Source organism: Oreochromis niloticus, linkage group LG23, assembly GCF_001858045.2.
Source record: "Oreochromis niloticus isolate F11D_XX linkage group LG23, O_niloticus_UMD_NMBU, whole genome shotgun sequence".
In the NCBI taxonomy this organism is placed as follows: domain Eukaryota; kingdom Metazoa; phylum Chordata; class Actinopteri; order Cichliformes; family Cichlidae; genus Oreochromis; species Oreochromis niloticus.
The window spans coordinates 28,694,265-28,706,435 of NC_031986.2; the positions used below are offsets into that span (position 1 = coordinate 28,694,265).

Genomic DNA, 12,171 nt, shown 5'->3' on the forward strand with positions numbered 1-12,171 from the left:
GTGACAGGTTTGAAATCAATAAAAAAAACAAAAAAACCTTTCAAGCCTACAGTACCATAGTTAACCATTTGATGTATGCAGATGATTTAGTGACCTCCCCCCCATATAGTGCTGGCCTTCAACAAGTATTAAAGGCTTGGTCTCAATATGAGTTTGATATTCATTACAAAGCCAAGAATAGTTGTAGAATATGTTGACTGCCAGAAATAAAGAAGACCAGAATTGAGTCATTCCTGAACTCTCTCTATCAGGCTCTGTTCTAAAAGTGTGTACTGTGGTTAAATATTTAGGTCACTACATATCTGATTATTTGTCTGATGATATGGACATTTATAGACAATGTCACCTAGTGTATGCACAAGATAACATGTTGAGCCATAAGTTTGGTATGGGCACTGCTCCAGTGAAGGTTGGACTTTTCAAAGCCTTCTGCACTCCAGTGTACACTCCTCAATTGTACAAGACCTACAGAGAAGGCAATATACAAAAACTCATTGTAGCATACAATGATGGAATGAGGTTGAGGACCCATGTGTGTCTTTAATAAAGTGAAACAAACAAACAGTGACAAGACTTAATGGTTCTATTCTGCTATGGATGTAAAAGAGACCCCCATACAATGGTCTTTTTAAAAAGCTCTCATTCAAATAGAAACAGCAAAATATGATAGAAATTATTGACGTGTCATCACAAAAAAACAGACTGACATCAAAAATCACTTTGTAAACTGAGCGATCTATGCTCCAAAATACAGAAGGTTGTTTAAAAGGCTTTTTTGGGGCTAATTTTCCTTTGTGAACATAAACACATCTGTCATCACTTTCTCTTTGTTTTGGATGCAGAGTTTTATAAAATTCAGAGTTGAAAGCATAACAATGAAACAGCTTATAAAAATTATACATCAATACAAATGTAATGTCAATTACCAAATTCCTTTCATTCATTTAGAACAGTTTAAAACATCAACTGATGGGATCCATAAATCTGAAAATGTGTTTCTGAGTGAAACAGACAGACAACAGTTAGAGTGTTTCTCTAACAGGAGGACACGCTTTACACTCAACTCAGCACAGACACACTGAGGCACCATACTGGATTTCTAATCCCTTTAAAGTAGTCCAGAGTCCAAATCCAGGATAAAGAGGTTCAGTGAATGTGGTGTTGAAGGTGTGGAGGTGGATCAGAGTGTCAGAGGAGACTCTGTAGAAGGACAGAGTGCCAGCAGGACAGTCCACATACACTGCTACTCTGTTAGAGACAGAGGGGGAGGAGGAGGAGGAGGAGGAGGAGGAGATGCATGTGTGTATGTTATTGTACCTAACAGACCGAGGACCATCCTTATAACAAATCAGACTCCAGGACTGATCATTTTTTCCAAACACACAATCATAACTGTCTCCTTTCCTTCTGATTCCTCTGTAACTCACTGATATAGAAATGTTTCCTTTCCACTCGACCTCCCAGTAACAGCGACCACTCAGACCATTACTACACAGCAACTGAGGATGAATGTCAAATCTGTCTGGATGATCAGGATATGGCTGAACCTTCTCCATATGTGTCACCTTCCTGTTGTTGTCAGACAGTTTGAGGTTTGTGTTTACTGTGTTTGTGTCGATTGTGAGTTGACAGGAATCTGAGTGAGAGAACAAACACAATCCAGCTGCAGTTATTGATCATTGATTGACACTTTGATGATGGCTCCTGACATCAGAGATGTGAATGAGTGATGTGACAGTTTGAAGATGGTTGAATGTGTGATGCTTTGTTTTCATGAATCACATTAAAAACACACTTACACTTCCTCAGACCTGGTGTCAACCATCGGACTCCAGCAGGCTCCACCCTGAAAGGAGGAGGGGGGTCAGACCAGCACAGTCTCTTTCAGCATGCACACATGGACATTACATACACATACTGTTAGACACTGATAAAGGAACAGTCCAACATTTTCACAAATACATGTCAATCCATACGTGGATCAAAGTGCTGATGAATTGGACTGATCCTGGATCTGTCAGTACACCACTGTACTGAATGAAATATGACTGATTCAAACTGTGATCAAACCTTCATTATCTTTATATTCCTCTTCCGTTTAGCTGAAAATGACACCTTCCTGCCTTTGCTGCCAGTTGTTTTTCTCCTCTTGGTGTCAGCTTGGTTACTGTACTCAACCTCTGACCTCTGAGTGAGTGCAGCATTGTTTTCATGTGTTTTAATTCCACATGAAACCTGTTCATGGTCTGATTTAACAGCAGATTTCTCCACATGCACACAGAGAAATTTCCGCCTCTGTCACACAAACAGTGGACCATATATTTGTTTTTGAATATTTCATGTTGAAACTATTAAGGGACCAGTGTTTTTCCTCTGCAAACACGCTTAGTGCACTGAATTGTGACATTGTGACATCACTGAGAGTCACCTGTCAGTCTCCTTCTGTCCTCTGAAAGTCTGAAAATTTATTTGTCATTAAAATTACTTCCAGTTATTGTCACATTACTGACAACTCAATGAAGACAAATTAGGAAGTAGAAAATCATTTATGTTACAATATTTATTCTATTCCATCGAATTAGAACAATAAATATTGAAGTGTGACTGCTGTTGGTTAGGATACAATGTTAAAAAATAATCAAATGAAACACAGCAGCATCTCTGACTGTGGTAATACAAATATATATGTGAAGAAGGCAGGTAACACTGATCCTTGAATATTTGATTTATATTGTGAGTACAAGAAAATAATTATTATAATATGATGTGTTAAATTTGTTTAGATCAGAGGAATAAGGAAGGATTTGTCTGTGTTTCAGTCTGGCTTAGCTGTAGGCCTGAGAGTGTGTGTAATTGTTTAGAGGGAAAGGAATTTATTGACACTGGGGGTCTGCTGTCATAAAAGGAGACAGGAAGCTACAGTTGGGGGTTCCTGATGCTTTAACCTGAATCTAATAAACGGTCATAATTGTTATAACTTAGAAGTAGGTTTGCAGGAGACTCTCCACCTTATCTGTAAATGTAAGACAACAAGAGGCCCATGGCCCAGTGGATGCAGAGTGGGGGTCTCAGTGTTTGTAATATGTTAACTCTGTTTTCTATGTTGTGTAAAGGAATTTGGTGTAGCTTGGGTGAGGAGATTACTTTTATGACCAGCAGGAAGTCACAGATACAGAGACACACACACACACAGTGCTTTGACTGTTACACTCACACACCCACATGCACACTCACTCACGTGCACTCACATAAACACACCTACATGCACACTCACTCATGTGCACTCACATAAACACACCTACATGCACACTCACGTGCACTCACACATACACGCGGGTACACGCACACACAGGCACTCACTTGCTCGCACATACACACACAAACACAGAGTTTTCAACACACGATGGGGGTTTTATGATGGGGTTGCTTCTATAAAGCTGACTGTAACAAACAAAGGAGTAGAAGATCTACAGAGGGACACGGGCCTTGCACGTCTTCCCTTCTAGAAGATGCATGCTTAACTGAAGATGAATAAAGATGAATAAAGGTTTTGTGAAATGACTACTGAGTCCGGTGCTGTCTCTGGATGCCCGAGGAATAAAAAGAACCGGGGTGAAACTGATTTCGTAACAATATATACAAAGATTTAACTACATACACTTCACTATGGTATAAAAACAATTGTAGATCAATACATTTATTGACTAGTAATGACCTAAAAACACAGCGCTGTCTTCCTATGTTCATATATTCCAATCAGCGCTTCAGGAACTATCTGAAGTCTGCATTAACCACGTAACGATCCTGCATTCTGAACCTCCGGTGACACAACTCTCCATTCAGTGACTCTGCTTTCTGAGCTCATGTAACCATGGTAAACATCCAATAAGCTCCTCTGTAACCAACCAAACACTCCCTCACTGTCCGCACCTGTGCTTTGCTCCCACCTGCCTCTTGTTTGCAGATAGTTCCCAGTGTATATACTGTCCTCTTTTCCTGTGCCTGCTTTGGATTTCTGTTTTATGGACGTTGTGTTTCCTAATTTTTTGAGTTTTGCATTTGGACCAATAAATGCACCTTTTTCTCACTTTCTTCCTGCCTCTCTATCTTCCACCGGGGTTACCTCTAAATGTATTTATTTTTCCATTGCTTTCAGTTCATTATTTTATAATGTGTATTGGCCTTTCAAAGCACATTGTCTATGAAAAGCACTAGAAATGCATTTCTGATAGACTTTAAATTTACAGACAACAAGCCATGTAGTTGTTAGCTTTACCACAACTCTGATTATAAAGCTTTCATCTTTGGGTATAATTTTTTTTCTCTTTTTAAAGGTGGGCTAACAGTTTCTTCTGCTTCCCGTATTTGTATTAAGCTTGGGTAAATATATCCTAGGTGTCGCTATACAGAGATTAAGCTGCACTGTTAAGTATACTGAGACATATACAGCATGTCCTGGAGAAGTTCTTTCTCGACAGTCATTCTCTCCATACCTGAGAGTGTCCAGTCTCCAGTGTGGATCCTTCAGTCCAGCTGACAATTGCCTCAACCCTGATTCTCCTGGATGATTGTAGCTCAGGTCCAGCTCTCTCAGATGGGAGGGGTTGGAGCTCAGAGCTGAAACCAGGTAAGTACAGCCTTCCTCTGTGATCAGACAGCCTGACAGACTGCAGACACACAACGCAACAATCCATCTGTTAAAAATAATTGTCTTTTTTTTCAGATACAATAACTTCTATCTATTTACATCCATTCAATTTAATTTAAGTTTATTTATAAGTGACATTTCCCAGCAGACAACAACAGTCATCTCAAGTTTTTTAAGAGTGTATAGCACCCAACAATATTAGAGAGAAAGCTCATGCTATCAAACACAGAGAAGAGTTGAATACAGTGACAAAAGAACAAATCACAAACTAAGGAGAAAGAAGACAAAAGTTAAGGACATGCAATCGTGACATATAAAAGCATCAGGAATGAGTGGAGAAGAAATGTTCTGATTATCAAGGGAAGTCCATAAACAGCCTGAGCGTATGACAGGGGAAGGTTTGGGATCATGTGATCCAGCTTTAACTATAAGCTTTATTTTAAAAAATGCATTTTGAAGCTTGTCTTAAAGGTAGTCATCTTTTTTTCATTTTGAGAAGTCGACATTAAATAAATACCTTAGAAAAATTTAAAATTCTGGATATTTCATTGCAAATGAAAAAAGTCAAACAACATCAGTATAACCTCCAGAAGAAAATATTTAGATCAAGACATTTCTATGACAGCTTACCTTTAATTTTAGATCTAAATCTGGAGATCAGTTGTTCTTAACAATGCTTTGTGATAAGTATATGAAATTTTCATTTAACAAAAAAAAACATGAAATTTTTTTTACTATGAATTTGTTTTAGATAAATAAATCTAAGTCTAATAATCCAGCCAAAGCTAAATAAAAAAAAAAAAATCAGTAGACAGTTCTATAAAGGTTAGCTGTTTATACAATAACATAAATATCACATTTTCAATTAACGTTAGTGAAAAAGTTTCAGTCCTGACCTCAGAGTTTCCAGTTCACTGTGTGGACTCTTTAATCCAGCAGACAGCAGTTTCACTCCTGAATCCTGCAGGTCATTGTTACCTAGGTCCAGCTCTCTCAGACTAGAAGACTGGGAGCTTAGAACTGTGGACAGAGCTTCACAGCTTCTCTCTGACAAGTCACAGAAATTCAGTCTGAAAAAATAATGATGAAAAATATTTTAAAACAGACAAACAAAATCAACCAAACAAACAAAAAAGAACATTATTGCTCTGAACAAAGCTGGATTTCACAATATAAAATGTAATGGATCATTAAACACAGTCATTCATTTCTGAGTTTTCTTTTACTTAAGCTCTCAATGTCCCATAATAATCCATTTAAAGGATTGCTGTCCATCCAGGCTCCTGAACATGAAGCTGATGAGATCATATATTGTGAGGGCTGATGGAGATGATGATGGAGATTTGAATCCAGTAGTGGATGGAAGCATCACCGTGAAGGATCAACGTGAGAAAACATCTTTACCCAGAAAGAAAACCAGTCTGAATGTCCGATGCTCTTGTTATAAAAATGTGGTCACCGCTTGCAGCTGTAGTGCAGCTGGGTTGCTTGTTAGCTGGAAGCTAACTCAGGAAATGTGATGTTAAACTGTGTCAACCACTTTCAAATCTGCTCTACCCCTCAGCCTCTCTGTAACTAATTTTTATTTTCTTACCAACTAGGAAACCTTTGTTTTCGAGACTCAGCAGCAGACAAGAATAAAAAAGAAATATTTTTACTTCTGGTCCTCTCTCCAATCAGACCAGGAGTGACATGTTTAGCCAAATGTTTTCCTTAAATTGCTGGCTGTCTGAGTGGTGTCCAAAAACAATGTGGCCTCATATATGTTTGGGAAACTTTCTGGCAGAAACCTGATCTTGTTAGGAGAGACAGCTTCCATCCCACCTTGGATTCGGCAGCTCTCTTTTTTAAGAAATTTGACAACATTTATTAAACCCCCCAAAACGTGACTATCCAGAGTTAGGATGAGGAACCAGAGCTGCAGTCTTGCACACATCTCTACAGCTTCTCTCCTCCTGTTATCCCCCCAAAACCCCACCATCTTAGAGCTCCCGAAAATAATTTAAACATAAAATATCGCACAGAAAGAACAACATGTGATCCCTAATTGCACCAAAGAGTAAAACACTGAAATGTGGATTATTAGACATTAGGTGTCTCTCTTTCAAGTCTCTGTTAGTATATGAGTTAATAATTGATCAGCAAATCAATTTACTTTGCCTTACAGAAATCTGGTTACAGCAGGGTGATTATGTTAGTTTAAATGAATCAACACACCCGAGTCAATCTAATTATCAGAAACCTCGAAGCACAGGCTGAGGAGGCTGCCTGGCAGCAGTTTTCCACACCAGCCTATCAGTCAACCAAAGACCAAGACAGACTTTTAATTCATTTGAAAGCCTGATGCTTAGCCTTGTCCAGCCCAGCTGCAAAAGTCAAAAAACACTCTTATTTGTTATCATCTATCATCCAGCTGGGCCTTACACAGAGTTTGTGTCTGATTTCTCAGACTTTTTATCTGATTTAGTGCTCAGCTCAGATAAAATAATTATTGTGGGTGATTTTAACATCGATGTAGATGCTAAACATATGGCATCGAAACTGAACATTTAACAGTGTTTCCTGAAAACCCTCTCCTGTCTGATCATTTCCTGATAACATTTAAATTTACAATAATTGATTACACAACAGTGGGGAGTAGATTTCTTCACAGTGGATGACTTTCTGAAAGTGCCTTAACGAAGTTTAAGGATATAATCCTCTCCACTGTTTTTGTCTTCGGTGCCCTGTACCAACACAGAGCAGAGCAGCTACCTGAACACTCCTCCGACAGAGGTCGATTATCTTGTTAATAATTTTACTCCTTCACCCCATACACACATCAGAGCCTCAAATCAAAAGTACTTAAATTCCTTGTATAACTCTAAAATATGCACCTTAAAGTTAAGCTGGAGAGGAAATGGCACCTCACTCACAAAGAAGATCATCATTTAGCCTGGAAAAATAGTCTGCCGCTTTATAAAAATAAAATAAAAAAAACCTTCTCCATGAATCTAGAATATCTTGCTATTCATCACTGATTGAAGAAAATAAGAACAACCCTAGGTTCCTTTTCAGCATTGTAGCCAGGCTGACAAAAAGTCAGAGCTCTGTTGAGCCAACCATTCCTTTATTGTTAACTAGTAATGACTTCATGAACTTCTTTACAAATAAAATTTTAACCATTAGAGAAAAAAATAGTTAAATTATGTCACAGATGTAACATTATCTACATCTACTTTCAGTACCATATTCATTTACAAACGTTCTCTCCAATTGATCTTTCTAAGTTAACTTCAATAATTACTTTCTCCAAACCATCAACGTGTCTTTTAGACCTCATTACTACAAAACTGCTCAAAGAATTACCACCATTAATTAATGCTTCGATCTCAAATATGATCAACCTATCTCTAATAATTGTCTATGTACCACAGGCCTTCAAGCTGGCAGAAGTTAAACCATTACTTAAAATGTTATCTCTTGACCCAATCTCCAATCTTCCTTTTATCTCAAAAAAATTTTCACACACAAAAGTTAATTATTGAGTACCACAGGGTTCAGTGCTAGGACCAATTCTGTTTTTGTAGTTGAGATTTAATGTACTGAGTGAGTTGCAGTGAACTTTTTCAAAACTGCATTTTATTTATTTTATTTATAATTTTTATTTCAATTTAATTTTTGTAATACTAAGGTGCCACGTGTTGCTGTTGTCGTGGGGCATTAATCAGTGGGACACCACTAGTAAGCATGTTGCATGCGTGGGGGTTGGTGGGAGTTGCATGGACTCCACACTTGCACTCCCTATACTGAATCATAAGTTTCAATTTGGTGTATTTTGCTTCACTAAATATTAACTCTTAATTTCAAAATTCAAAAATGCTTTTTAATTCCTTTGAATGAGGAAACTAGTAATGTAAACAGAAGTTTTTACCCACAGGCTGTCAAACATGCCCTACCTCCACCCTGATTGGAGGATAACTGCACTGCCAACACTCATGGACATTACACCTTATTTATAAATCGTATTTCTGTTTATACTTCAATGCAAACAACACCCCTACCTCTTTAAACTGTATTTATTATAACATTATTTAGTATAGTTCCAACAGCACCCCCACCCCCACCCCCACTCAATGTGCAATATCATCCCCCCGCCACACACTCAATGTGCAATATCACTGATCACACTGCACCTCTCAATGCACCTGCTAGTTAGATGGCATGTATGTGTATGTATATAGATGTAAGCGTGTATGTGGAAATATGTGTGTGTATGCATGTACGGATGCAAATATGTATATATACATATATGTATGTATGTGCGTGTATGTTTGCAGGTGTATGTATAACTTGTACATATCTTTCTTGTGTAAATGTAAATTTGTCATTGTGTAAATACTTACGCTATTGTGTACTTCACACACATGGAGAGATGCCAAACTGCCTTTCACTGTTCTTGTAACAGTGACAATAAAAAGCTATTCTATTCTATTCTATTCTATTCTTATTTATCAGTTATACCACCCCATACATGTGTCTTTCACTTGTGCTAAATGGGGATGAAGAGAAGCCTGCTGCTGTGTGTCTACTTTTTTTGCTACTGCATTTTGTCATTTACACTTGTGTAAATGTTTGAGTCAGGTTATAGATGTTGTTTTATGTGTACAATGAGGTCACCATGTAAGGCTGCATGTTAAATAGTATTTTCAGCCACATTGGGAAAACTTATTTTTGTATTTATGTTACGATTCAGCTCAAAAGCCGCAACATAAATGTGGAGACTAACACCAGAATTTCACAGAGAAGAGGTTTTATTTTAAATTATATAATAAGCTAGCTAAAATAGCTGATACCACCAAGGCAAAGACTGGTGTGCCTTCCCAAAAGCCTGCCTCGGGTATGCCTTTATCCACACCTCACCAGGTATGGTCAGTTAGCAACAGCTGAACACTGTTTCACTGCCACTGCAAACACATTAGTGGCTGCAGAGGGGCGTAACACCCCCGCCCTCAAAAGGGTTCCTTTAGGACCCCTAAATGAATTAACAAGACCCTCTGTAATTGTTTTGTTCTTGATCTTCCAAACCTGAAAGAACAGAAAAAACTAGGAGAAGCACAGTGTTCGCATTCAACAAATAATATTCTAATAGGCCAGTTAAAGTAAAAGGCAACCTTGCATACAAACTCTCCCTGAGCACTGCTGTTGGTCCAACCGACCAAAGAAATCCTCAGTGTCATGCCTCAGTGACTATTCCAATTGCACTCACACCCATCACCCATCGAGAGGTTTGTCATGAGGCACATTAAGACCTGGCTGCCACCCACACTGTTCCCACTCCAGTTTGCCTATCACCCTCAACAGATGATGCCATTGCTACCACCCTATATCTGGCTCTGGAACCTCAGACAGTCCAGACTGGTAACAGCATCTCCAACACCACCACACTGATAACTGGAGCCCCTCAGGGCTGTGTGCTCAGCCCACTGCTGTTCACTCTGCTGACTCATGACTGTACAGCAATGCACAGTTTGAACCACATCAAGTTCAACGATGACACGAATGTGGTGGGTCTCATCAGCAAGAGCGATGTTTCAGCATACAGAGATGAGGTGAAACAGCTAACGGACTGATGTAGAGTCAACAACCTGTCTCTGAACGTGGACAAAACAAAAGAGGTGATTGTTGACTTCAGGAGAGCACACAGAGATCCATCACAGAGGATCCATCGCTTAACATCGATGGATCCTCTGTGGAGGTCATCAAGAGCACTAAATTCCTTGGTGTCCATCTGGCAGAGAATGTCTCCTGGTCCCTCAACACCAGCTTCATAACTGAGAAGACCCAACAGCGTCTCTACTTCCTCCGGATGCTGAGAAAAGCTCATCTCCCACCTTCTACAGAGGGACTAACAAGAGCGCCCTGAGCAGCTGCACTGGTATGGTAACTGCACCGTATCGGATTGCAATACCCTAAAACGGATAGTGAGAACAGTTGAGAAGATCATTGGATCATCTCTTCCCTCCATCACACACACTCAGTGCATGTGGAAGACCCCATGCACTCCTTACACACACTCTTCACCCTGCTGCCTTCTGGTAAGAGGTACCAGATCATTCAGGCCCTCACTGCCAGACTGTGAAACTGTTTCTTCCCCAAGCTGTCAGATTCCTGAACACTGAGTGACTGGACTGACACACACATACATGCCTTCAAACATTAAATTATTTTTTGCACAATGTTCAGTCTTTTGCAAAACCCACTGTCATTGTTGCACTGTATACCATACTGGAAAGCACCAAGCCCCTTTAACTGACCACTCAGATGAATGCCTGGACTTAGTGGCCGAACCGAAAAATTGATGCTGGTCAATTGAGAACAAGATGAACAGCTGAGCCAATAGCTGTGTCAAAAAATGAATGCAGAAAAGGAAGAGTGATAGAACTGAGTGGTGGCAGGCCTCTAGACCAGCATCAAAGCATGAGTACCAAACTCTATGGCACATTCTTAAGAGTCTTGGCAGGAAGGAATATTTCAAGACCTCTACAATCATAGCAGCTGTTTTGGGCTACAAGCAGTTCCACCACACATCCACCCACCCAAAGGCAGGGGTAGGACCCAAATACAGGACTCAGAGACGAAGCAAATAACTTAAAGGAACAGCTTTAGTGGTTGTGAAAATGAACAAAAAACAATTTACAATGAAACACTAAAAGAAGCAAAGAAAAGATGAAATAGAAACAAAGACAGTGGTGACAAAGGAACTCATGTCTAGATGTAAACGAGAGAACATGAAACGCTCACTAAACACATAGCTAATGTGGAGGACAAAACGCACTAGAGAAATCATGGTCTAAACAGGTCAAGGATGAGCACCAACAATTCCAACTCTTTAGACAATAATTAAGAATCAAAAAACACATCCAAAGATGTATAAAAGATCCCTTGACAATTCTATAAAGCTTAGCTGTCTTCTTTGCACTACCACTCACCACCTTGCAACTATCTTGTTCTCCAATGTGTGCGATTCTCTTATTTTTGTATATATTCCTTTTGTTTTGTATTTTTCTCCCCATGTTTGTATATATTTTTCCAGTTTTACTATTTATACCTAGTGTCTGCTATTTAAATTTTATTCTGACACAGTTGGTGTGGAGCACCCACAGTTTTCGCTCTATGTACAATGACAATAAAGTGCTATTTTATTCTGTTCTATTCTTATACAGTAATATAATTCAGATTGACATAATAATCAGTGAACAAATTTAAATCCTGACCTGAGAGTTTCCAGTTCACTATGTGGACTCTTGACTCCAACAGACAGAATCTTTACTCCTGAATCCTGCAGGTCATTGTTATTCAAGTCCAGCTCTCTCAGATTAGATGACTGGGAGCCGATAAGTGAGGACAGAGCTTCACAGTTTCTCTCTGAGAGGTTACACTGACTCATCCTGGGGGAAAAAAAAGTCAAACAAAAGAAATATTGTTATTGAAGTATGAGGGTTCAGTGAGGAGTTATTAGATTTGACAAGTTTAATCCAATT

At 39.0% G+C, this 12,171-nt stretch overlaps 1 protein-coding gene across 1 annotated transcript in view; it reads right to left on the bottom strand.

The window, feature by feature from the left end:
- Positions 1-419: 419 nt before the first annotated feature.
- Positions 420-12,171, bottom strand: part of LOC100701816 (NACHT, LRR and PYD domains-containing protein 3) — a 51,517-nt gene continuing 39,765 nt past the window's right edge. Inside the window, exons 11-13 of the mRNA XM_025903278.1 lie at positions 1,800-1,846; positions 1,630-1,636; positions 420-465 (exon numbers count right to left, since the gene is read on the bottom strand). Of these exons, the coding sequence (XP_025759063.1) occupies positions 420-465; positions 1,630-1,636; positions 1,800-1,846 (100 nt within the window). The remainder of the gene's footprint in view (positions 466-1,629; positions 1,637-1,799; positions 1,847-12,171) is intronic.